The 27,920-nt window shown below is 43.0% G+C and overlaps 1 protein-coding gene across 1 annotated transcript; it reads right to left on the reverse strand.

The window, feature by feature from the left end:
- Window positions 1–916: 916 nt before the first annotated feature.
- Window positions 917–24,029, reverse strand: vwa5b1 (von Willebrand factor A domain containing 5B1). Its single transcript, XM_062391193.1, has 21 exons — window positions 23,870–24,029; window positions 23,540–23,701; window positions 21,464–21,683; window positions 21,125–21,279; window positions 19,621–19,752; window positions 18,170–18,294; window positions 16,503–16,679; window positions 14,748–14,858; window positions 14,282–14,484; window positions 12,709–12,823; window positions 12,390–12,575; window positions 11,575–11,758; window positions 11,141–11,337; window positions 10,141–10,405; window positions 6,463–6,756; window positions 5,776–5,913; window positions 5,358–5,495; window positions 4,877–4,948; window positions 4,367–4,436; window positions 3,426–3,549; window positions 917–3,312 (listed from the first exon to the last, which is right to left on the reverse strand). Exons 1-21 carry the CDS (start codon window positions 24,006–24,008, stop codon window positions 2,653–2,655), a joined length of 3,867 nt encoding a protein of 1,288 aa, XP_062247177.1. The 5' UTR covers window positions 24,009–24,029; the 3' UTR covers window positions 917–2,652.
- Between the last annotated feature and the right edge of the window lie 3,891 nt (window positions 24,030–27,920).

Genomic DNA, 27,920 nt, shown 5'->3' on the forward strand with positions numbered 1-27,920 from the left:
AGTTAACAAGTGTTTGCTGTTTGATTTCAGAAGCACAGGTAGAAGGAGGTGATTAAACGCCTCAGTAATGAGATTGGCTGTCAGTTGTCTTTGTTTGTTTTCAGTCTAGTCTGCCTGACACCCCCCACTCCCCGCCCAGCCCACCGCCTCCATTAGCCACCTGTGTGACAGCTTGACGGCGCAATGTTGACGAGGCGTGTGCTATGTGACATGGAAGAAATTCTACCTGCAGCTGATGTCACCTTGAAATCACATTGACTACTGAACCAGAAGTAATTACACAGAGCGTCTTTCCCCCTGGGACCTACACGAGATGTCCACGTTCATTGTGATTTACAAATGAACAGGTTCAGGATGAGCTGCGTGTGGGAGCAGAGGCTGATGTGAACGCAGTGGGTCGAGGGGAAATCTCAAGATTAACAAGAAGATGTAGGTGAAAGGGATCTATTGGCACTAGTGTGTTTCATCTAAATTGTTATTTTATTTACCCTAGAATGGGCCCTTTAAATTTAAATACTTTATAATAACATCAGGAACAGGTCCTCTCTACGGAGGCCACCATGTTTTTTACAGTAGCCCGAACTGGACCACCTAAACCTTTTGAGTTTTGACAAAAGACGGTTTTCACCTACGAGAGATTGGGTTGAAAGTGGCTTCCCATCATCCAATTGAGAAACCACTGGAGCAGGTTGAGTGGGGTCATCTGGTTGTGAGGACAGATAGAACAGGGCATCGTCAGCATAGTGACGGTAGTGGACGTGAGAAGATAGTCTCACCAAGGGAGAGGGTTTATATTACAAAGACAATGGGTCCCAAGCATTGATCCCTGAGGAACCCCTTAGTTAGTAAATGTACAATAATGGCTACTGAACATGAACTCTTGCTTGTAGAATAATTTTATTACATGCACCTGCAGAGCTGGCCACTGCGTCGACAGATATAAAGACACCACAGAAGCTTCCAAACAGTCAACAATCATTTAGAAAGGCACACACAGCAAATCGAAAGTTACTGCACCATACAACTGACCCGCTACATAAAAAAATACTTCATAATACAACTATAGCTGCACTTACTACAGCGATTTACGGCACAAAAATATTAGAATATGACATCTACTATATTTTTATTTTCATTTCAGTGAGTAAAAATACTGCACTTCAGGCTCTTTTCATTCATTAAACACCGTAACACAAACACATGTGCATGCAGAAGCACTATGCAATTCGGCCTGAGTTACAAAGAAAATGACAGAATACCTGAGTAAAGCAACACTGTGATGGAGTGATAAAAATAAATGGATATTAGAAGAGGATGATACAGGTCACCGATAAGAATCAAGAAGAGGGTCCCCGCTGTATATTATATATTATATATATAGTCATTATCAACACTGATAGAACTGCAGTGGACAGATCTGCATTTTCTTCCGACTTTAAACCTTGGTGAGGCACTTGGTGAGTGACAATGACTGACTGAGTCTTTCCTCTGATTCACAGAACAGGGCTGGTCGCCGCCCACTTTGGAATCAGGGTGCGCTAGCTGTTTGTGAATCTATTACTCAATTTGCCTGTAGACTTCTTCATAGTTCTAATTAGCTAACTAATGATTTAATAAATTAGTTGAGGGTAATTGAGGATTTTCTTTGCTGGTAAAGACTTAAATTGGGTGCAAGTCACTAATGAGCTGTTTGACTTACTCAGGGGTTTTCAAAATAAAAGTTGGGTAAAGGGGAGAGGTGCAGCCAATGTTCCAAAAACAAAATTCCATAAAATTCCCAGGCTAACCTTATATGAGAACTAGCTTGTGTGATGTAACCCCCTTTTAAACAAGTAAGGCATGATCATATTAAATTAGCTTAATTTAGATTATAACTAAGCTCATTATGAGGTTGCCAACAGCTGGTGCAACCGAATCCAGGTTTGTGTGTTAATCTCTACATATAAGAACAAAAGAAAAAATATAAACTGTGTGTATCATAAAGAATGAATAACATGCCAGTGGGATACACATTCAGATTCCCACCCAAGCCACATATTTTTGAAACGTAATCTTAACACATATTTTATATTTTCTTTAGCTTTGTTTGCATATTTTTCTGTCTCTGCTTTTATCGAACAGCACAATGGCAAATATTAAGAACACTGTAATGGTGACATTAGAAAAGACTGGACTGCTAGCAACTACCCAGATGTGTTTCACAATACAATCAGTAGATGTAAAAACTGTAAATGCATCAGTCGGTGGAACAGTTTTCCATTGTTTTTTGCAGCATTTTCCCCATTAACATCAATATGAGGACATTTAAGAGCTTTTCTCAAATGTTGATGGTCAGCGGTCCAGCATGCTACTAATAAAATACTGACATTCATCTCCTTGAAACTCAAACCAGAGGCAGAGATCTGATCAGACCCCTTGCTGACGGGGATCCAGCTACAGTATATGGCACCAGCGAGGTAATAGCTTGCACATCGCGCCTCTGAGAGCCTGTGATATGTTTTGGAGGAACAGCACACGAACAGAAGAAGAAACACATTGTTCACTACTGCGACGGCAAAATCAGAGTCCAGAAACATACTGCAGAATGAGAAACAGAACAGCCTCAGTTAGCATAGTATCGTATGGGATTGAGTGGGTCTGTATCCGCAGGGCTCAGACGCTGTTAGGGTTGTAACAGAGCATGTTCAGTTGCAGGTTCTCATCCCAGTGTCTGAGGATGATGAAGAGCTGGTTGGCAGCAGCCTTGATGGAGGCTAAATCTCGACCTTCCGGGATGTCCTGCGCACTCATCCACATGCTGGCCTTGGCCGCCACCAGTTCCCACTCTATGAAATAACTGGCCGAGCTGTGCTCCAGCCAGGCGAGGGCCACAGCTGTGGCCCACAGCATGCTCTCAGGGTTCAGCATCCTCTTTAGCACGCCGCCGGGTGACGCTCCTTCAAGGCCCCCGGACCCAGAGCTCCGACCACTGTCCCCAGTGGAGTGTGGGGAGACCGGGGGCTCGGCAGCACAGGAGGGACTTCCCAGTGAGGCAGGAGAAGACTCCGTCCAGGCGCTCCGGGGCAGATGAGAGGGGCTGGAGATGCCGACAGTTTGCTCTGCTGGTGGTTGATATGTTTCTGGCTCACACTGGGATTTGTGCCCGTGATCTGCGCTCTCGGTGCGGCGGCTGCTGGAGTGAGACAAGTGGCCCAGGCTGGTGCGCAGGCTGGTGAAAGGGGACGTCCACTTGAGCTTGTCCATGGGAACATTAATGGCGTCACACAGAGCTGTGTCCAGAGGAAAAGCTCCACATGCCAACTGCAACAACACCTGCAAGGGAAGATTGTGACACGTTCGTCTCTCCGGACAAATCTACAGTCCTTATGAATTGGAATCAATCAAAAACATGCCGGCTGACAGATCTGTATAGATTTGTTACGCACCACAGGAATGTAGTCTTTGTTCTCGTTGTCACTGTCTCCGATTGAATCACCGGACCTGCTGTGAGATCGACACATGAAGCCTTTGGCAGCTCGGGTCAGGAGACGAGTCCTGCTGAGGGCCAACCTGACGGAGGAGAGGACTGTGAATCACAATGCACAACATGTGCAGCACACGGCCGCTCAATTCAATCTGCTGCTCTCACCAGGGAAGGCAATTGTTTCGTTTGTAAATGGATTTACATACAGTTTAAATAAAAACAATTGAGGGTAGTGATGAGTGCCAGTTGTCATGTCAACGTGCTAAATGCAAAGATAGGCTGTGAATAAAGATGGAGGACGCATCTGGTAGAATAACTCCTTCAAACCAAACTTACTGGAAAAACAAACACAGCAGGTTGATACAAAATTGCTAAAGTTAAAGAAACTATATTTGGGGAAATGTATTTAACATGTACTTTCAGTTTTTAGTTTAGGTCCCTCTGCCATTGAGGAGAAGACAGGGGGGGCAATGAAGCTTTTGGGGAGCAATCATGTCATCCATCTTTATATAAAGTCCATCTTCATCCTTAGAGCAGCTGTTTTTTGTTTATTTATTGTTGTCAACACTGTATTTAGGAGAAATTTTCCATAATTGAAAGATTCTGTCCGTTTGTTTCTCTCTTTATTGAGCCCTGAGCACCGTCTGAGAAAGCTGCCAACTCCAGCTTCTTATCTTGGCTTTGAAAATCATAATTACATGGTCCTGACTGGTCATAAAAGAGTTTGATTACTCTTACCTCAATGGAGCATTCTCTAAAAGTCAAAAGAATCGGATGTCAATGTGCAGCGAGTCTCTTCCTTGTGACCCAGTTGTTAAAAAAGCTGAAGTTCCTGCACTCGCTCATGCAGCAGGACCACAACCTCAACACATTAGTGCTGCCAGCGAGTGTCCAATCACCCACCTGGCAGAAAAAAGGCTCTCCACCGATTTCTGTGATTGGTCCGAGGTCACAGACGGACTCCTCTGGGCGGCTTGGAGACAGAGAGACAGAGTTAGACAAGGGACGGAGAGAGAGAGAGACAAGCGGCAGCTGTGGCTCTCTCTCTATTTTGTTCTCAGCGTGAGTCTCAGGGAATAAAGGCGACAGAGGATGTTGCCCCTTTTTAAGCCCCATGAGACAAACAGTCATTAGTGAATATGGGCTTTTACAAATAAAATGAGATCAATTGAAAGAGCTAAAACACTTCCACTGAGCTTTAAGAGCAACGGTATATCCTCCACCAGCTGTGTCTCCTCCGCAGGTGAAACACGTCTGTGCAGCATTCGTCAATAGAAGCAACGAAACTATGTCGATTCCTCTCATCACTTACAAGACGAGGGACGACTGAAATGTCAATAAGCTCATGTTTCACCTCGGGAGCGATACTGGGACAAGCAGACAGTTCCGGTCGGGCTGATGTGCTGCACTCACCCTCTGTGAAGCTGCATCTCTCCCAGCCAGAGGAGGAGGGGGTGCTGCACGGAGAGACGCCATCCTCTCCACCTGAGACACAACATCACATCAGGTCCATTAATCCCCTTTAATTCTCAGAAGCCACATGGACATTGTTGTGTTGTTGATAAAATAAAAACAGACACTTTCATGGGAACATACTGGTGCAGCCCCCCCCTGCATCTGTGCACCTTCTTTTTTAACTGGCACATGTTCACCAGTGTGCTAGTCGTGCTGCTTCCTGTTGCCATGCCACCACTGAGAAACCAGCTCATTTAAAGCACGGTGCCCTTTTGCAGAAGTTGAAGTATTTTTTTTTTATTGTAAAGCAGGAGGCAGCTCCCTGACGCTGTTCAACAGGTGTCTGCAACCTTTAATATTTCATATAAAGACATTTTAATAGGAGCCTTAGTAAAACTTCTATTAAACCGCCGTCTGAACTGAGCTGAACACGACATACTGTTGGGCAGCAGTTGGACGTCCTCAGCTTCCTGCGACATGCCGCCGGACTGCGAGCGACCCAGTCCGATGGAGTAGCCTCGGTTCTTCCTGCTCCCCGAGCGAGAGCCGGAGTGTGAGCCCTTCTTCAGACCTTCGCCTGAAACCAAAATTCAATTCTCAAACTGAAATCACAGTTTACCACATGGGGAGAAGTCAGAGAGATGTTCTTGTGATCATAGATGTTTCCTTTTCTGCTCCAGAGGATGAAATTTCAGCCCGAAGCAAAACCAACATTTAAATCTAATAATTGACTTTGCTCAGCTTTTCTTAATATTTATCTAGACAAGCTGAAATACTCAAAAAACTTAAATGGTCAAACGTGGTGGAGAGGACCGAACAATGAGTTTCATACAGATTTATAAAGCAGTGTGACTCACAGGGGTTTAAGTGTTCAATGCACGTCTGTAGATACTCGTTCGTGTCCAGGTCGATGGGAACGAACGCTGTGTATTTGCTCAGTATATTGCAGGATTTGCTGGTGTGAATCGCATAATGCTGGTACTTCCTGCCAGAGCCTGGGAATGACAAAGTGCAAAAGTGATTATTTAGCATTGGTATCAGACTATGTGCAAGAATAATATAAATACAGTCACAATACATATTCATAACCTCTATTCAGATTAAAGGAACAGTTTGACATTGTGTGAAATTAACACCAAACTTTAGATGAGATGATAAATGCAACTCTCATATCTACTCATATACTTTAAAAATGACTTTAACGACACAACATTCTCACATAACTCTAAAATAATCCAATTGGCATATTTCATAAATCAAGAAGGAAACTGTTCCTTTAAGTTTTTATTTCCCAAATTTCAACGATTATGTGAAAACAAGCAGATTAGAGATAACAGCTAAATAGAGAAGAAAATTAAACTCCTGTTCTGATAGTTAAGACGAAAAAAGCACGATCTTCCAAACTCTACAAACTCTTGGTGCTGTTCGGAAGTGACGATTAAGAACCTGTGCCCCAAAACGCCTGGTAGATAATCGTTTGTGGGAGCATCATCCTTCTCCCTCCCCAGACCTCCCAGTAAACATCGCAGCCACACGGATCTCACCGTGCTCGATCTCACACTCCTTGTCCGCCATGTGCTCGAAGTCGTGTATGATGGAGTGACCGGCCAGGTGGTGGAAGGTCTCGTTCCACAGCTCCTCGTGAACCTTCTCCTCGCGCTCCCGCCCGTTCAGGTACGGCTCGATATCGAACAGCACCTCCCACTTCACGGGCTTCCCGCTCAGCAGCCCGGACACCACGGCCTTGCAGTCGGCCCTGTGGTGGTTGGCAGAGCCCAGTACCGACACGTGGGTCTCCTGTGGGGTTTCAGCTTGACACAACTGGTGTCCATAACCGTCTGAAACATCAGAGGAACAAGATGCCATCCCTTAATAAGCGTCTGAGGTTGACATTGGTTTCACATCTTCTTTCCTGCGACTGGATTTTAAATCTTTTGACAAGATTCATGAGATAAGAATACGTTTTCAAAGCGTTCCCTGTTTATGCCCCAATCCCAATATGCTAACTTTGCTAGCTGTGTTATTATAATGCCATTTATAGTTACGTCATCGCAACGTTATTTATAGCATATGATGATTGAGCTGATTAACCTGGAGATCATGTCTCTAATCATATTGGTTACAAAAGATATTAAATTATTTCACTTAATGACATAATTTTGTGACTTCATAGTGCTGTCACAATGACGTCATTTCTCCAATATGATTATTGAAGATATTGTTCAACCTGTATAATCTTTAGGTCATATCTGCAGTCCTATAAAATGCTAAGATACCACAGCATTTATTTTAGCTGTGCATGACGTAATATCCTTACTCCCTGGTGACGTAACTTCATATGACATTTATAGAGTTTTTTGATAAAGATCAGCTTAAGATTGTGTCTCTATTTTTTGCGGTGATGTCTGTAAAATGTGTTTTTCTCTGACCCTTTTGTCGACCTTGACCTTTAACCGATCAGCTCCAATAAGTGAATCATCCAGAGATAAACTCCCGAGTAATAATCCAAGTTTGGGAAAAATCTGTCCGTGCATTGTAGAGTTGTTTTGGAAACACACAAACACACAAACACACACACAGACACACAAACACTGGGGGTAAAAAAAATACCCTGCTTCCGGCTATGCTAGCACACAGAGCTATAAATCCATTATGATGGTTTTGGTCTGAATAAAAAGGTAATTTAATTGCCTCAGTTCTTCTATCATTACTTTCATTTGCTTATTCACGTCACATCATTTTAAAAGAACAGTTCTGGGAACTCATCGCTTTCTTTGCGACATTTCCAAGAGGAAATCAATGCCACTCCTTTGTCCGTCCATTAAATATGAAGCTACAGACAGAAGACACTTAGCTTATTATGAAGCAATTTCAATCAATGTCAGAGTTTTGGGGAGGCAACGCATAACTGCTATGATTTCATGATCAAGTCCTTTTATAATAAAGAGCTGAATACATTCAAACAAAGATGATGGCTATTTAAAATCATATGACAACTTTTCTGAATGTGTATCATTTAAAAAAGATCTGGATTAGGTCATAATTCAGGAAAAACAACAAATTCATGAGAAATAAAACCACTAAATTTGAGAAAAATCCAGATTCATCCTAAAAAAGGATTTACATCTGTTTCACATCAGTTTGTTCCTGCTTCATTTAGTATTTTCTCTCCGTCTCCAGATGCACAGACACACACTGCGGTTGATAAGCTGATTTAATTTGCTCCGTTCAGTCGAGGTTCCATATCAGCTCTGTATAACATGATATCTGTAATAGCTCTACGCCCTCAATTTAGGATGTGAGGCAGCAGTGGGAAATTGACCTGAGTGATGAGCGGAGTAATGACCCAACAGGCAGACATGAATCCTGGTATAGAGCCCATCGCCCTTTCCCTAAAACCCAACCTGCAGAACGTTTCCACCTGTTTTATTCCTGCTTTAACTTCGTCACATTCTGGGAAAGTATATTCGATACTTGCATTTATATATTTCAAAGAAAACTCTCTCCTAATCCCTTGCGTCCCAGAGGTTTGCTCTGTTGAAGGCAAAGCTCTGGTGGTTATCAGGTTTATTCGTTAATTGCAGAAGCAACAGACTCACAAGGTGGATTAGCGGAAATGTGTCCCCCGATATCAATTCGTTCATTAAATTTAAAAACAAGCAACAATTTATGAAGATCTGGATTCCCTTTCTACAATATGATGAGAACCAGCAAACTCTTAACCTCTTAACGTGGACGACCAAGCAGCTAATCAGAGATATGAAGGAGGACATTGGATACAACATGGCTGCTTTGAGGATCCTCTATCGGGGAACATAACAACGTGGTTCGTGCAGCTGCTGGTGGATTGTTGTGGGAGGGATGGGATTATATGAACCTTGTGTGTACTTGTAGTTTCTCTGATAAGCAAATAGAACCATTCAAATGTTAACAACATCAATATATATGTGATCTTAAGAATGTTTTATTGCATTCATTTTAGAATTCAACATTCTTTATGGTCATTGACCTGTGGAGAATAATACAATGAAACTGTAATGACCCTGAGATTAAGAAAACTCTATGAAATACTAGAAGAATAAATACAGGGAATACTATACAACTAGAAAAGCACTCAGAGTACATCCCACAACAGTCCCTGATGGAAGCACTTTTTAATTCACTAGATCTAATGGGTTGAGACAGACAGCCGGACGGACGGATAGAACAATTTTGATAGATAGATAGATAGACAGACAGACAGACAGACAGACAGACAGACAGACAGACAGACAGACAGACAGACAGACAGACAGACAGACAGACAGACAGATAGATAGATAGATAGATAGATAGATAGATAGATAGATAGATAGATAGATAGATAGATAGATAGATAGATAGATAGATAGATAGATAGATAGATAGATAGATAGATAGATAGTTAGATGGATAGATGGTTATATGGATATACAGATGGATAGATGGACAGATAGATAGATAGATAGATATATGGATAGATTGATAGATAGACAGACAGACAGACAGACAGACAGACAGATAGATAGATAGATAGATAGATAGATAGATAGATAGATAGATAGATAGATAGATAGATAGATAGATAGATAGATAGATAGATAGATAGATAGATAGATAGATAGATAGATAGATAGATAGATAGATAGATGGATGGATGGATGGATGGATGGATGGATGGATGGATAGATAGATAGATAGATAGATAGATAGATAGATAGATAGATAGATAGATAGATAGATAGATAGATAGATAGATAGATAGATAGATAGATAGATAGATAGATAGATAGATAGTTAGATGGATAGATGGTTATATGGATATACAGATGGATAGATGGACAGATAGATAGATAGATAGATATATGGATAGATAGATAGATAGACAGACAGACAGACAGACAGACAGACAGATAGATAGATAGATAGATAGATAGATAGATAGATAGATAGATAGATAGATAGATAGATAGATAGATAGATAGATAGATAGATAGATAGATAGATAGATAGATAGATAGATAGATAGATAGATAGATAGATAGATAGATAGATAGATAGATAGATAGATAGATGGATGGATAGATAGATAGATAGATAGATAGATAGATAGATAGATAGATAGATAGAGAGATAGATAGATAGATAGATAGAAAGATAGATAGTTAGGTTATCATGAATAAGAGTTTGGCTTGTGGCTTCACCTGTGTCTCCTCCGCTGCTGCTGACAGACGGGCTGTCAGTGGAGGATCTGGACGCTTCCTCCCCAGCTGTGTTCTGAGCTGCTGGCACCAAGCCGCCGCTGCTGATGCTACCGGGCAGAGGGTCGTCTTGTGGCTGCAGAGGGAAATGAGGCTCAGAGTCGGCTTCCTGCTGAGGGAGCGGCGCCGGCTCCTGCTGAGGGAGCGGTCGCTGGCAGATGGCAGGACGCCCTCTGGAAGACGAGGCGCACAGGCTCGCCAACTGTGGCTGAAACAAGAGTGATTTTCTCAGTGTAAAATACCAGGATTCTGTCACAGATTTTAATTAGACCTCAGGAAAAAAAATCCTGAAAAACAAAACCTGCACTTGGATGGATGAACTGATTTTGGAGGTCAGAGGTCAAGGTCACTGTGATCTCATGTTCTTTTTCTTCAGGGATAAAACTGTTTCATATCTAAAATGTAATTTCCTGCAGCTTCACCGGTTAGTGGAGGCACTAATTCTTCTAGTTCTTTAATTTGTGTAAAAATAAAGTAACTGTTTGCTCATGATAATTAGATTTGGATTGATTAAGCGCGACGTGAGGGCAAATAATCCTCAGCTGCGTTTTGCAGGGAGAGGATATCATTTCTTCACAGCCTGCTGAATTCTGTTAAATTATATTAGGACGCGACCTGAGAAATATTCAGACTTAATTATAAATCATAGATTTTGTGCTTTATTACTGAACAGAGCACATTAGCTTGTTCTTGCTCATTCACCTGTGCAGACAAGGGCCGGCTCTCTGTTTAATTTGCCGGTACAGTCTGAATACAAATTACATTTTTCCAAATGCAAAATTAGATTCTGCTGCCGGATGGCGACTGTGGGTAATGAGTCTATTTATGTAGCTAACATATACGTCACATGCTTTATTGTAATGATTCAAGAACTTTCTGTTGGGGCAAGAATTACAAATTAAATCAATATAATTTTAGACCAGAGCTGTAACGTGGATCACACCTGGTAGTCCTTCTTCCACTGGGCCTCGTGCTCCGGACTCATCTGGCCGATCAGCTCCTGGACCTTCGCTCTCCTCAGGGGATTCTTGGCCACCACAGAGCTGGGGTCGCTGGGGGTGAAGACCTTCTTCGCTGGGTTGTAGTCGATTATCTGGTTGGTGCTGTACGCCCTTCTCCTCGGGGACGTCTGATCCAACCCTGAGGTTTTTATCAGAGATGGAAAATACTCAACACAAATTATATCACATCCATCCATTGAAAAAGACACAGTCAGTGCAGCTCTGAAGACTTGAAACTAGATAAACTCAAGTCTTTCCTCTTCGACTTCTTCTTGCAACCAGTGTAGTTGTCCCCTTGTGGTCACTTAAGAGAATACAGGCACTTCGACATTTGGCTTCACTTTCCGGACCTGAAGTCTCGGTAGCAGGTTCTTACCCGTGGTGTCTTGTTCCGTGGAGACAGGGCTGCCGTCGGTCATGGAGTCCTGGTAGGAGTCATACAGAGGCCCGGAGAGCGCCTCCCTGTCCACGCTCCTCCCTGGGTCCTCCTCTTGAGAGTGGTAGAACACAGAGCTGGCTGACTCGGTGGAGCGCATCATGCTATAGCGCCTCCTCTTGTCCTGTAGGGGACACATCAAAGACAAAAAAAAAGACGCCATCTTTGCCTTTAAATTTCTCTGAACTGTTAAATTACATTGCATAATTCTTGTTATATTCTAAACCTCCATAATATGTATAAATATAAATAGCTTCATTAAACTTTTTTGTCTTCGATCTGTTTTCCTTTACCGTAAGACCAGGAATAGACGTGCATCAGTTTTCAAAGTGTGTTTACATTCGATGGACCACGGGCCTCTCCCTCTCTGCTCCCCCTCTCCTTTTCTACTGACCTCGATAATATTATCAGACGAGGATACACGGCTGCTACAACAATTTCAGATTGCTGTAATATCCTCGGCTGTATGTGCGGCACAGTGATGATGATGCTCGCTATGTTATTGCTTATCGAGTTTATCAGTTCAAAGCCAAAAGGACCATCAGGCCTCTGGGAAATGTCCCGGTGGCCAAATGTGCCGTCCGCCACTGAGCTCATCCCTTTCATCTCCACTGGGATGGACTTCAAACACGTTTTAGAGGAAACATAAAAGTGAAGTAACTGAAATTAGCATAAACAAAAGACATGGAGGTTCGTCTGCTGAATCCTCCTGCGTCGTCTCATTAATCACTTCTCACCGAGCGTCTTCCACTTACAGATTTGGGATTGACGTGGTAACGGGTGGTGTCACAAACCACGCTGTACCCAATCAGCCTGTCCCCAGGAAACAGGAAGGTGTTGCCCACAGGAGACAGCAGCACCTCTTTTGTCTCGGGGAAGAGCCACTCGATGGAGATGTCGCTGAGCACCGGAGACATGGTTTTCTTCAGGGACTTTATCATCTGTGGAGGAATACAAAAATATATACTTTCAAACATAAAATACAGCTTCCTTCTGACCGTTACACGCCATAACATTACCCAGAATGCCTCTAAAGTGCCCCCTGAGAATAGCTCTGTGTCGTTAGACGAGTACCTTGGGTTGCAGCCTCTCGCCCTCTGCCAGGAATTCTGCCGTCCCTCTTGAGACGGTCGCCAGCCCCTGCACCAGCCTCCTGCAGGCGTTTTGCCCAATGCCGAATGTGAAGCATCTGCACAGACACAGAAGTTTAATGTGTCAAAGAACCCAATGTGCATTTTGATTTATTCCATTTAATCTAATTGTTATAGATACACTTCTTTGCATAAATAGTTATTACCTAGTATGTAAAGGCTTGCAGTGACAATGTGGAACCTTTAATAATGTCCTGTACCTCTATGTCCACTTTTGGGGGACCCCTCATTACAATGTGACTCCAACTTCGAGGTACCATTTTTGGTGATACAAGTTGTTGTACATTAGCTTTAGTAGACTCCGGCCAGCGCAGACATCGCTCGACTCCATCAAATTCACGTGCACACATCGTTCTAACGAGATGCAGTGGAGATTTATAAATTCAATTAGATGGATATAGCTTGGGGATCTCCACAGGCAGGTTAAAAAGCCTAAATGTCCCTTTCTAATATTAAACTCCACACATGGATTATCCCCGTCTCTGGCTGGCTGTGCTGATTCGTAAGCATGGCGTGATAATGACCCGGGGGGTGTTGGCGAATGGGCCGAGCTCCGTGCACCTAATGCAGTCGTCTGCGGGCAGGCAGCCATTAAGAGGGAGAAGACAAAAAGTCAATTATCTCCAGCGTGACTCAGGAGAGGGTTTCACAGTGTGAGACTCCGATGGAATTATTTCCCTGACAGCTGCCGTCCACATTGCGCGGGGAGCGTTCACGCGTCCTTATTGCGTTGTGTTGTTTTAATCTAAAACTGAGCTCGCACTAATGTTGGCACAGATTCCTTGCAGTGAAATATGACGTTTGACTCGGACACAACATAAGCTGTGTGATTTCATTTTGAAGGGATTACGGCTCCATAACCAGGTGTTGTGTTTAAGTCCCTGACAATCCCTGGATGTGATACTTGTGTCTGTCGGTGAGCTCTGCTTTTGCTATTTGCATAATGAGTATAAACAAAAGAGGAATGTATATTCATTAACATTTCTCTGCTTGTGCCATTACTGCTACATTGCTTCTCAATAAGCTTACATCTGATGCATTTAGTCTTAACCCCGGTACCTTAGAAACATGTTAATGTACATATGTGTAGGTACAAATCCCATCTTAATCAAATTAGCTGCTTCAAGGAGCTGCTTTATGTTTTAACCCAAGTCCATTTGTTTGTTGTTGTTTGTTGACGGCTTGTAAGCAAGATTATGCAAATATCTCAAAAGGATTTCAAAGAACCCTTCGGATATCTGTGCAGATCTGGATCAGCAAGTTGTTTCTTTCAAACACTTAATAATTCATGGATCTTGACGCTGAAAACAATCTGGCACATATAACGCTAACCCTAACGCTAACCTCATGTCTGTGAGTGTGTGAAATTCGATGAAGCCCGGTTGACCTGAGGGGGACTGTTGGGCCTGCGCTCGCCTGACTGACATTCTAGATCTGCAATGTGTTTGTGTGTTGAACCGTGTCGTCCTTTATTCCAGCACAGGGACGGCACTCGCCTGCTGTAGCGAGCGTGTCTGCGGACCAGCTCGATCACTTTGCCCGTGTTGCTGACGGCCCCGTCGGTGAGCAGGAACAGCAGGCGGGGGTGTCCGCTGAACGTCGGCTGTCGCAGGATCCAGGTGAGTGGCGCCAACACGTTGGTGCCCCCCATGTCGGCTCTGATCTTCCTGACATACTCGCACGCCAGGGACACGGCCTCCTGGGTTTATCGTGGCGCGCAGGAGAAAATGAAAAGAACATTCACAGTTGCTTTCAATTAACAGAACACCATCGTGTCTGTCCAGAACCGTCCATCTTACCAGCCTCACACTTTGCATGTGGGCGCGTTACGGCAACTGATTCGTTTTCTCCAAACTTTGGAAAGCATATTTCTGTGCCGACTGATTTAAAAGCTTTACCAAAGAGCTGTAATCTACGAACGTGTGTCAGTGCGTGTGTTAGTGCAGCACAGAGCTCCTTTACCTCCTCGTAGTTCTGGCTGGTTGTGAACAGCGACTTGAACGTGGAGCCGAAGCCGATGATGTTGAAGAGGCAGCCGGGCACCAGGCTCTTCAGAATCACCACCATGGCGTCCTGAGATAGAGATGAAGAGCACGTCCAGAGAACAGAGCAGAGCAGAGGCTGTGAAACCCGAAGTTCTGACAAAAGAAATCAACTCTGCTGCTCATTAGGGGCCTGATGTCATGTTGGAGTGTTTGAACATTGCCACTGCAATTCAACTACATGTCCCGATGGAAGCACCATGTTCTGCTGTCACCACCGTGCAGCAGATTCTCTCCAGGAGGTGAGAGAAAGGTTATACTGTAGAATAACACTTGTCTCAACCTTTATGTAATTACAGGATGATCAGAAATATCTCATCGGCCAGACCATCAAGAATAAAGCAATTCAGGCACATAGAGAAAAGAAAAAAAATCATTAAATATATATATATAATGATCCAGCTGTTCTGTGAGAGTCCCTGAAAGATCAGTGGGAACGAGAATAGCTCTGAGTCAAGTGCGTACCATTAAATAAAATCACAGCTCACAGATAAGCCAACAAAATGCAGTTCGTATCTATCGAACCAATGTGGAAGAATGATTAAAAGACTAAACAAGATTACCCTTTATATTTTAAAACCTTCCAATTGTTTTGGGGATCGACACCAATTTGTATTTTGAAAATGTCAAGAAAAAAACTAAATGTTAAAGGAAGTGATGATTAATTCCTGAATCTGCTCCCTGAGTCAGATCCGCATCAAACCTTAAGGGTTCGGTTCATTAGTATTTGCCTAAACCTTACTTCCTTGGGGGAGGTGACAATAAGTGCAGCTCATACCTCCACCAAGGTTAACGCCATGCGTTGTCATAAAAAAGAGAAACATCCTATCTAACAATAAAAAACAAAAATGAAAGTGGTGAAAAAATAAGGTCGAGAACAGAAAAGCCTCCTTTGATTTAAAGCCAGAGCAGGTCACCAATGAATGGAACCGGCTGCTCAGTAGTTATTTTGTGATCCTGCCGATAAAATAAACTAATAAAACAAATGGACAGGGGGGGGGGGGGGGGGTGAAAACATAACCTCCTTGGTGCTGGTAAATATTCGCCACGTCCCCAGCGTCAGGCTCATCCTGGCCCAGAGCCCAGAACCCTCCAAACGAGACACATCCAATATAAAAAAGCCAGAGTCACAAATAAACATCACGTTACAGGGTCGGTGCACGAGCAGACAAACAACCAGCAAACATGTTCAATCACATGTCGAGCGTGAGTCTAGGTTTTGGAATGAAACCTCACATGAGCTCTGATGAAATGTCGAAGTCTCAGTATAGCAGCTGAGACGTTTGGCTGGTAGTGAATTATGTGTCTGATCGATAGTCGTGTGTACATGCCCTTCACACAGTTGGCTAACCACGTCTATAATCTGCCCAGACTGAGTGTTTGGCCGTGGCTCGGAGCCAAGGAAGCAATTACACAGCCTCTCATGCAGCCGCAGCTCTCCCGTCATATCACATCCGTCACGTGTTCTCTGGCTCATCGCTTTAAAATCATGTTTTCATTTTCTGTGTGTTTGGTTTGGAATCCCGGAAAGTTCTCTGCAGATCACCATTTAGAGAAAGATCCATCTTTAAACTGCTGCTTGCGTGTGCGATGTCTTACAATTTATATGTTAACAGGTGTCTCACACACACACACACACACACACACACACACACACTGACTGAGATCAAAATACCTTCACGCGGTTGATGTTGACCCCGCTCATGCTGCCGCTGCGGTCGATGAGGAAGACGAACTCGCCGTGCACCTTCCTCAGGTCGGAGCTGATGGACTTGAGGTCAGGACAGAAGTTCAGCATGACCACAGGGTTGTGGAGGATGTCCTTGTGGAGACGCCTGTGAATGACGTCCACCTGTGAAGACACACGGGGAACCAAAGGAAAGAGCATTCGTTATAGGAGGATTTGACACTGGGACATAACATAACATTTCCGTGAATGTGTGCAGGCTTTAATTTAACACTCAAGGAAGCCACGAGATGACAGAGGCAAGCGATGGGGGCGACAGACGGTGAATATCAATTATTGTAGATGTGCCGGAAATTCCAGGCAGACTGTGGTGAGCCTTTTGGAGTGTTTCCATAGAAACCGTTTTTTTATGGCCAAGTGCTCTCGCTCTCGCTCCTGCTGGTCTGTTGGTGTGTTGGTCACTTAACGACCTCATCGCCTCCGAGATGTGGACACACAACTCTCTGAAGTAAAGGACACAAAGCCCCTCAGCCCGGCAGCTGGACAAATAATAATACAGATCTGTGCTCACCGGGCTGGAAAGAGCGTGGCTTCCTTTTCTTTAAATGGGCTTTGAAAAATTTATTTGGGGCGGCTGGCAATTATTTGGGTTCTACATAAGGGGAATGTTTCTACCTCAGAGAAGTTATAGGCCTTTCTGTAGAGGTGCTATTCTGAGTCACTGAGACTTTACACGTATATAATAATCAATTACTTCTATGACAAATGATTGCCTATAAACATGCAGAAATCACAGAGGCACTTAGAGCTGCAGGAACTCACCGATGAATCATTGGATTTTTGGCGTTTTCTCCAGAAGGTTAATTATCCAGTCATAATGCAGTCAGTGCAATCAATGGTGCAATGAAACAGAGACTGTTAACAGCTCATTCAGCCGACTTAATTTTCCAAAGTGTGAATAAATAGAGTGTAAGACCAACTGCTGTGTTCATGTCCCTGATTGATAAACTGTGTTATAATGACATGTTATGTTTGGATTAACAATAATTGAGCTGTATCTACGTATATTTGAATAGTGGACTATTCTAAATTATGTTTCTATTGTAGGAATTACTTTTTAAAGTTATTTTATTAATCTATTTACTCTTTTATTGTTAGTCCCTTGGTTTGCCTGCACAATAAACCGAGCACCCCCCCCCCCCCACACACACACACACATTTCACCACATGTTTTACATTGTGTCTCTGTGAATGTGACAAATAAATCAAATCCAAATAATTAAAACTTACCTCATCTTACTTTTCTATTTACCCTTCTCTGGAAAGAAATACTTTTCATTTATAATGTTATCTTTATCTTGGTGGATTTCCAAATAAAAATATTCAGCTCACTCTATTTCATAAAATGATGGCCTTTATTTTTACAATATAATAATATTTTACGACTCTTGTTGAGATGGGAGCTGATTCATGCACATAGTCATGTACCAGACTCGTATTGGATTCCCTCAGATTGCAAGATAGAACAAAATAATGTGACACTATGAGAGGGCTCTGTGCAGGATGCAGCGCTGTCGTGTGCTCTTCAATGAAACTGCCTCGATATCATTGTCCTCGGCTCCGGTAAATGAGGCCGATGTCGATGACACACTCACTTTCCTCTCGTTGCTGGAGTCCTTCTTAGTGGCCTTGATGAAATCACCGCGGCCGTGCAGATACTCGTCGTACTCCTCCTGTGTCATGTCTCCGTTCTCAACGAGCACATGAGGCAGATGAGGCTCTGCAGGATCACAGAGGGTCAAGACAGAGACGTAACTGGATGGGTTGCAGGCAGATTGGAAAGCAGATGGACGAGACCTGAAAGACCTGCAGAGGTGATCTGTGTAAACTCCAAATGAAGATGGCTCTGAAGAAAACGATGAGTTCAGTGGACTGAGAGGATTCTGGGGATTTGGGATTGTCATTTCTCTTCAGTACCAGGAATCTGCATTCCTACAAGAGACGTATGAAGTGTAGATTTCATTTTTATTGAAAGTTTATAGATTGAAAAGTCTTTACTTGATAAAACATTATTTAAAGAATCAGACTGGAAAATTCCCAACACCACTGTTCTCTATTTGCCCTCATGTAAAGCTCATGTGAAGAAATTGTTGATTTGTTTGTTTGTTTTTAAGCAAGATTACATAAAAACTACTGAAGATATGGGTCTGGGTCGATCCTCTGGGAAAATAATAATATTTAAGACTAAATGCAAATAATAATAATAATATATTATTATTTTATTAATTGTACATTTCTTTGGTAATTATATATTTTATTCTACTCCATCTTTATATTAGTATAATAACTGTTCTGTCTTTTTTAATACTTACTTTACTAATTTGTTTTGCTGCTATAGAGCTTCCCTGTTAAAGTATTTTATACTATTATACTTATTTGATGATAAACATCTTGAGTCTCAAAGTACCATTAAGGACAAGTCTTAAAATAACAAACTATGTGGACGTCTTGTATTAAACTGGAGGCTGAATGAGACAGTTTGTGTTTCTGGCTGTTAACGGATGATCAAAACAGACTTCTTGTTTTCTCTGGGCACACACTGATGCCTGTAACGCAGCCGTATCCTCCATCTCTCCTGATGTTGTGACTGAAACTCCAGCGGCGGTCTGAGCTGAATTAAATCGCTCGGCACTGGTTTCAGGTCAGTTTGTGAGCAGAGGCCTCGTCAGAGACGTATTGGATCAGCGAGGCTGAGGCTCATTGCCGCCTTTGGGAGACGAGTGGCCCACTCACACTGGCCTGGAGGTCAAGGCAGCGGGGGGGGGACAGAAAAAAAAGAAAAAGGCCTGGCACTGCACCGCACACCCACACAATGGAGACAGAGTGCACTGATATGTCACACAATAACAACAGGAGGGCCTTTTATTCCAGTTGAGACACTTGTTAACACAATGTGAGTCCGTGAATCACCTCTCCACTGATCTGATTAGTTGTTCAACAGGGAAAACATTGTGTACAAGAAGCTTCTCTCTAGATATTTTACTTTCAAGAGACAAGAGAAGCATTTTTAATTGCATTTATATGAGTTTGGAAGCCGTTGACCTACCGCTGGGGTAAATGAGGATGTTGACGGGGCAGTCGTACGTGTATTTGTCCGCCAGAGTGACGACCACACTGGTGGCGGAGCGGGCCAGAGGGTCAGCGTCAGCTCGGATGGCGTGAGACGGGCTCTCGACACCTACACGCAGAGGAAACCCAAGAGGCAGATCAACAACCAGCGGCAGCTTCACCGTCCTGTGACAACAACTGATAACAAACCAGCAGGAGCCACGGAAACAACTGGTAATTACAGATCATCATCACAGTGATGCTTTCGAGTGCTGTCGCAGTTTGAGAAAACATGAAGAATAAATTATCAGTAATTATGCACCGTTATATAAAGATGTCTGTGATGCTCAAACCACCGAGTGGTCAGGTTTGAAGGAGAAACGTGTGAGTTCAATGAAGAGTACCACTTTAATGTTTTTAGGATAAATGTGATGCTACAGTGGGAATATGGCTAACGTAGCATAAAGACTGAAAACAGGGAGAAATAGCTGAGCAGCTAGTTCTCCCAACAATAATTACTAACATATAATGACAATAAATAGAATTAAATTAATAACTTTTGAAATATCTCAATAAATAAATGTAGAAATAGAGAATTTGCCTTCTTCACCTACTTAAACCCACAATACATTTTTTGATTTATTTTTGATTATGTACGACACTTTTGTTTTTGTTCATCATTTTCTTAAGTCCACTGGTTTTGGTTGCACAGGAGTTGAATCTGTTATCGTCATTAAGGAGCTTTAAAGGTGCCGGTCGGTGGTTTCTTTTTTTAGTTTAGAACAGAGCAGATCTTTATAATAACGCTGAACCTTTACTCCTTTGTTCCCGCTACAACATACCTGCTCAATTTGAACAAGATGTACATTTGAGTACATTTTTCCGGTGCAGCACTTTGTAACAGCGGTCATGGAGGTTGTGTTTTATTTTGTTTGTTTGCAGAATTTTGAAAGAAACACGTTTGGCATCATCCAGAAATTTGTTCTTTAACGTTTTTTGGCATTTTTACTGATTTCCAAAAGAGGAATCCATGGATTTCCTGACAACGAATCCGGCCTATTTAAGTGACTGATTTCTAAATGTGTGTGACATTTGTGAAACTGAAAGTGTTTTGTCTTCAGCACCTGATTGGAAGCCAAGTTTCCTGCGTGGGATAATAAATGACTGAATACTAAAAGCATCTCCAGGCTGCGGCTCCACACTGAACAGTCATGAGAGTAGTGTCCAATTCAACCCTTGAATGAACATATTTCATAAAATATCCAACCCCCCTTTATTCCAGCAGTTGTAATATAACAGACCTATGTCATCAAAACCCACTTCAGCTCAGAACCTGCTGAGAATTTTTCTCCATCACAATTGTCTCGCAGCACAGACCTGCACAGCTTGATTACAGTGAATAGCTCAAGTGATCAGGCTGATTGTAGCAATATAACAAAATCAGTGTCCCCCGAGGAGGAGGAGGAGGTTTGCACTTAAGGGGAAATAGTCAGTTCTCTGACCTGCAAGGAGGTAAGGAGCACGTATCTCCAGCTGGAAGTTGAACTTGTAGTCCATGGAGTTGATGGCCTCCTCCTCCAGCAGGGAGGTCAACCACAGCTGGGGAGAGTTGGGGGTTTGATCGTGAGGACTTGTGGCACAGGGATGTCTGTCCCGCCTGAAAGAGGCAAAACAGAACCATATAAAAACTGAGCCATCTTGATGCCACATAGAAAATATCGTTTCCTTCTACACATATTTCTATTTGAGGCATAAATACTCAGAAATCAATTTTGAACATGCTATAACGAGTAATGTCAACAATTCTTGCTTGCATTGGTTTATTAGGTTGTTTTTCTTACGGTCTTGAGAAGTTCGGGGACAGACCCTGCTCCTCGTTGATCGTCCTCTGTACCCGAGGTGTGCACACCGGTGGGGAGGACACCCGGATGCCCCCGCTGGGCAGGGTGGAGAGCTCCGAGGAGGTACTGACCAGAATATGGACTGTCTCCATAGGAGGGATGATTCCAAGGTTAACCACCAACACCGTCCTCTCCAAATCCTCATCCAACACTATGTGTCCTGGAATGGCAGACTAGATTAGCATTTGTTTAACTTGAATGAAAGTGAGGAGATCAGAACTAAAGTAAAGTTGTCCAGAAAGAGCCTGAAGCTGTAACTGATGTCTGATACCTTCCTTGATTTATTCTAATCCCTAAACAGCTCTCACTCCTAGAATACTGATTTTGCTGATTTATGTAGAGAGCACATACAGGCTTCACCTTCGGTTGTAACTCAGACAAACCTCTCGAAAGTCTGTAAACAACTTAGGCGCCCACAGCAAGGGATCCTAAAGTCGATGACTAATATTAAGAATGAAGCAAGCAAGGCAGTTGTTTGTCTAGAAAAAAGGGAGTTGTGTTATCACTGCTATCTTTAAAAGACTAAGATTTATAAATCTACAGATGGTATTTATATTTACTGTAATTGTAAAATACCAGATTTGACATCTCTAATCTCTATTTAGACCCATAGAGACTGTACAGACTTCATGTGATGGAAATCACATGAATCAAAGTAGCAGATGTCGAGATATCCTGGAATTTAGAAACAGTGGATCCTACATTTCCCATAATGCAACCCAATTTAGACAGACAGACAGTTGGATGGATGGAATGAAAGTTGGATGGATGAATAGATGTACAGTTGGATGGATGGATAGTAGGACAGTTGGATGGATTAATAGATAAATAGACCGACAGGTGGATGGATGGATGGATGGATGGACAGACAGTTGGATGGATGGATGGATGGACAGACAGTTGGATGGATGGATTGACAGACAGTTGGATGGATGAATAGATGTACCGTTGGATGGCTGGATGGATGGACAGATAGTTGGATGGATGAATAGATTGAAAGTTGGATGGATTGACAGACAGCTGGACGGATAGATGGATTGTAAGAATGGATGGACAGACAGTGGGATGGACAGTTAGATGGATGGATGGATGGATGGACAGACAGTTGGACAGACAGTTGGATGGATGAATAGACAGTTTGATGGATGAATAGATGTACAGTTGGATGGATGGATGGACAGACAGTTAATAGATTAATAGACAGACAGTTGGACGGACAGTTGGATGGATGGATGGATAGACAGTTGGATGAATGATTAGACAGACAGTTGGACAGACAGTTGGATGGATGAATAGACAGAAAGTTGGATGGACAGTTGGATGGAAGGATGGACAGACAGTTGGATGGATGAATAGATGGACAGCTGGACGGACAGTTGGATGGATGGATGGACAGACAGTTGGATGGATGAATGGACAGACAGTTGGACGGACAGTTGGATGGGTGGATGGACAGACAGCTGGATGGATGATTAGACGGACAGTTGGACAGACAGTTGGATGGATTCATAGACGGACAGTTGGATGGATGAATAGACGGACAGTTGGATGGATGAATAGACGGACAGTTGGATGGATGGATGGACAGACAGTTGGATGGATGAATAGACGGACAGTTGGATGGATGAATAGACGGACAGTTGGACAGACAGTTGGATGGATGAATAGACAGACAGTTGGATGGACAGTTGGATGTAAGGATGGACAGACAGTTGGATGGATGAATAGACGGACAGTTGGATGGATGAATAGACGGACAGTTGGATGGATGAATAGACGGACAGTTGGATGGATGGATGGACAGACAGTTGGATGGATGAATAAACGGACAGTTGGATGGATGAATAGACAGACAGTTGGACAAACAGTTGGATGGATGAATAGACAGACAGTTGGGTGGACAGTTGGATGGATGGATGGACAGACAGGTGGACAGACAGTTGGATGTATGGATGGACGGCTCATCTCTCCACCACCAATAGAAAGACCCATTGATTGGAGAGGTTTAACTCTCACCACTGCCACTCTGGAGGCCTCCATTAGACGTGTGGCAGCTGTCCTGGTAACAGTCCTCAATCTTTGCCTTGTCCTTGATTTGCAGTGTGATGATCTGACTGGATATCATCGCCTCGAACCCGACGACGATGGAGTTTTCCTCCAGGGGATAAATAAAGATCCCTTAAAAGGCAGAACGAGAGGAAGAAGTAAAAAAAAAAGAAACGAGTGCATGAACCAGAGACAGCAAACAAGCAATTACACATCCAGTCAATAATAATCAGCCTTACAGCAGCATGCGATGGGTTTGAATTGATCCAGAGTGGCTACTACAGTGCAGTGTTCACTCACCCTCGATTGCATGATCCTCAATGTTTTCGTAGGTCATGGAGGCTGTCAGAGCCAGAGTGTAGCCCCTGACACAGGAAGTGATGTCAGAGACGCTGAGGGGCAGGGCGCTCTGGTTCTCCTTGTTAATGAGTCCAGGCATCGTGCTGGTTTTAGGATACTGGTTTGTCAAACGTGGGGAAAAAGGGAAAAAAATAGCCTCATGAGATAAGAACGCTTCAGGAAGAATAGAATAGAATCCACGCGTTGTTTTGTATTAGGTTAATAAGAGAAAGACATTATACAATTCGCATGTGTAGGTTTCACATTGAACCAGCATTTGCTAAACAATGAAATTCAAGTCAACTGTTTTTTCATTACCTCCACTAAGATGGTTATAATCTTATTTGTGTTTTTCATAAAAACATGCCTAGTACCATGAAGGATGTGGTATGAGGGAGAAATCTATTAAATCCGGATCAGGGAGCAGATCCCGGATGTTCTTTTTAACCTTCTTGGGATTTCTTCTTGACATTTTCCCTCATTTCCCAGGGAATAATTTATGGATCTTGATGAAAACAAATCAGGCGTGTTGAGAGGGCAGATATTTATGAGGGTGTGCATTTGTGATGCTTGAGTGTTTGAATTTAAATGTGGTTTCATAATTGGACTGCGCTTATGAAACCAAATCATGCAAAATCATTTGCCTTAATTTTTGGAACAGATCTGGATAAACGGGCGGATTCAGGATTTTTGTTTTTCCCACCAACAGGTTCAGAGGTTCTCCAGCCTCAGTAACCTATGACGTCAAACGAACGGGTTCTCAGGGAAGGTGACAGAGGTGACAGAACTGTTTGAGATAAAGGTCAGAGCCATTAAACACATTTTGAATGGCTTTTAACGCTGTATGTGTCAGTATTCAGCTCCATGTGAGAAAAAAAAAAGAAACTTTAAATGTGTTGAGAATGCCTGATGAGGAATACAGCGTTTCTAAACTCAACAATAAAACGATCTGTTGCTCCGGGGCCGTGCTTCGTCGCTAATGTCGTCTCCTCCACCAGCAATCTTGGTTATGTGCTGTCAAAGGTCTGTGTCTGCGGCTCGACCAGAGCCCCGGCACAGGCTTAATAGGAAGTGTTATGACGAAAGCAATTTCCATAGAGACAGAGAGCGCTTGCTCGTCCGCTCGCCTGCAGACTGACCACTGGGATCTCTGGAGTGCGCCTTTATTCACGGCACAGTGAGCGATTGAAACAACAGGCAAAAATACATTTCAAAATCAAATTTACTTAGAAAAATTCCAACCTGGTCTCTACACACACACACACACAACTTCCACACTTGGGAGTCTGGCTGCATAAGAAGAGCTTCAGAATCAATGTGGGATTCGATCAGTCCTACTAATGGCCAAACTGGGGTTTTAGGCACCACATGGTTATTTATGGCAATGAAAAGGTCATTCAGATGCAGTTAGAGAGTACTGTGTCGTCTGTCTCAACAGTGCCATTGTGTGTCCGGTCCCCCACAGATTGAGAAGCAAACACACATGCATCCCTTTGTTTGGAAACAATCTCTTTTTTTAACATTTAAACAAAGAAAGACTTAATGAAAGAAAGAACATCCTGCAACAGATCCCCCCGCTGTTTTGTGAGCGATGCAACACGGGCACTGAACATGAATGAAAAAATAGATTAAAGATCTAGCTCACGCATGAAAGAGGGTTTGCAGAGAAATTGCACATAAGTTAACTTAATGTGTAAAAAAACCTGCCTTTCCCTGAGCCAGGCAGGTGTTTTTCTCATCTACAGCATTTCCTTTACGGTCTCTCAGATTACAGTAATTACAGTTTATTACAGATTACAGTAGTAAGTGTTGGAAGTGACAGTCCCAGGGGGCTTTCCCTCTGGTTGGCTCAGCCACATGAGTCACCCTGCCTCCCTCCAGGGGTTGCTTCTTTTTTTCTTTTTTTTTTGCTAAAAGACCAGCAAACCATTAACTCTCAATGTTTTCTATGAGCGGCGCCACACTCTTCTGCCCTCATTAGTGTCAAATCAGGGAGCAGAAGCTGTGTCAACCACCTGTTGAAACACACTGCCTGCATACACACAGATAGAAAGACACACACAAACACACAGGATTCAAGACGGCAGTTCCAATCATCATCTCACCGGCTGACCTTTTCTTTTTCATACATGCATAACCAGAGAGACACACTGCCGCATTAAAGTGAATCTGATGTGAACGCAGCATCTTCATCTTACCTTTCATTTGTGTCCACTGGATGTGTGGCGAGGATCTCTCTCTCTATCTCTCTCTCAATAAAGATCTCCTCCTCCTTCTCTCAGACCTCTCTCAACTCCCCCCTTTTTTTGGGTTCTTTCTCTCTCTCTCCCTCTCTCTCTCGTTCTCCCTCTGTGTCGTAGAGGGAATGGAAGTGCTGCCACAGGTGGCAGCCACTACAGATGCAGTGGCCACATCTCGCCAGTTGGAGATGCAGCGCAGAGACGGTGAAGGTTGGAGCTGCTGCAGCAACATGTGATAACAAGAACTGGATCCTTTATCCTCTCCTCCTGCTCCTCCTGCTCCTCCTGCTCCTCCCTGTCGATGCTGGAGCTGGAGGAGCTTTGAGAGAGAGAGGGAGAATGAGAGAGAGAAGTGGGGGTGAAACAGAGGATTGAATCCTTCCAATAAATATCCCCCCCTGCAGCCTCTATCCATTCAAAGCACCACCCACTCCTCTCTCTCCCCCCCCCCCCCCCCCTCCCTTAGCCATGCCTGACACTGATGACCACAGGAACCATCCAGGTAGCGTTTCTCATATCAAGGGATCAGTGTAAACAACGTGTACTGTAACACCAGGAGGAAAAAGAGGCTTGAGTGGGTGAGGGAGCTCTAAATACACACACATACACACACACACACACACATCTCCCCCACATCACCTATAACGCCTCCTTCCTCCTCCCTGGTGCAACTGGAAAGCCCTAAATGTCTCAAATCCAAACGTGGGTGTGTGGCTGTCTCTGTGTTTTGGTAAACACTCTGTTTGATCCATCTGTTTTCCTTGCTGCGAGGGTTGCCATGACAATTAATATGTGTTTATAAAGTAATTTCAGTGTAGTCGTGAAAATGTAGATGTGTGTGTGTGTGTGTGTGTGTGTGTGTGTGTGTGTGTGTGTGTGTGTGTGTGTGTGTGTGTGTGTGTGTGTGGGTGGTTTGGCAGAAAGTCAGCATCCGCCTCCAAATTGAATTTACCTGCAGCCAATAACACTTGGTCTGTATACAGCCCCCCCCCCCCCCTCAACCTCCATCACCACCCCCGCCAACCTCTCAGTGTCTGATCTCAACCTCCCAGACACAAACACAGTCTCTCTCCCTCTCTCTTTCTCAAACATCCTCACAGCAGGAGAGTGAAGCAGAAATCCCTCTCACATTTTGAGGGTATGTTTTACAAACACAGCGGGATAACAGGAAGATGTCATTTTGAATGAAAGTTTATTTGTAGGTCTGTGTTAAAGTCTGTCATGTAAGGTATCAGGAAAAGCACCCAATAAATTAAAAATGTGTAAGAATTGTATGTAAATGTAGATAGATAGATAGATAGATAGATAGATAGATAGATAGATAGATAGATAGATAGATAGATAGATAGATAGATAGATAGATAGATAGATGGATAACAAAATCATTACATTACAAAACCTAAACAATTAATCTATTACATTTTTTTATATAGCCCATATTCACTATTCAGTCTTTGCCTCACCGGGATTAACAAGCTATTTAAAATAATAATAATAATTAATTAAAGGACAAAAAAACAATGGTTAGAGTCAAATTCAATTCAACATTACTAATCCTATTATTTTGTTTGTGAAACATTTACCTCAAACTTTAAGTAGAAGTTTAAGATAAAACTAAATCCCCAAGTAGTATAGATAATAACATAATATAGTATGATTTGTTGAATAGAAATACACTATAGTCTAGAATATTAATGCATAAAGTATTAACATGAACTCAGATCAGTTCATTTCATTAATTGTTAAGTTTCAGTCCAGTTGCTCAGTTCAGC

The sequence above is a fragment of the Platichthys flesus genome, chromosome 7, assembly GCF_949316205.1.
Source record: "Platichthys flesus chromosome 7, fPlaFle2.1, whole genome shotgun sequence".
NCBI classification, from domain to species: Eukaryota; Metazoa; Chordata; class Actinopteri; order Pleuronectiformes; family Pleuronectidae; genus Platichthys; species Platichthys flesus.

What these genes read in the sequence shown, in the direction of transcription:
- vwa5b1 (XM_062391193.1), bottom strand. Translation starts at nt 24,008, where the DNA reads ATGCCTGGACTCATTAACAAGGAGAACCAGAGCGCCCTGCCCCTCAGC. An exon ending in GCGAGAGGCTGCAACCCAAG is followed by an intron (nt 12,576 to 12,708) that starts GTACTCGTCTAA and finishes ATTCCTCCACAG; the next exon opens with ATGATAAAGTCCCTGAAGAA. An exon ending in GAGATGCAGCTTCACAGAGG is followed by an intron (nt 4,437 to 4,876) that starts GTGAGTGCAGCA and finishes TCTGTCTCCAAG; the next exon opens with CCGCCCAGAGGAGTCCGTCT.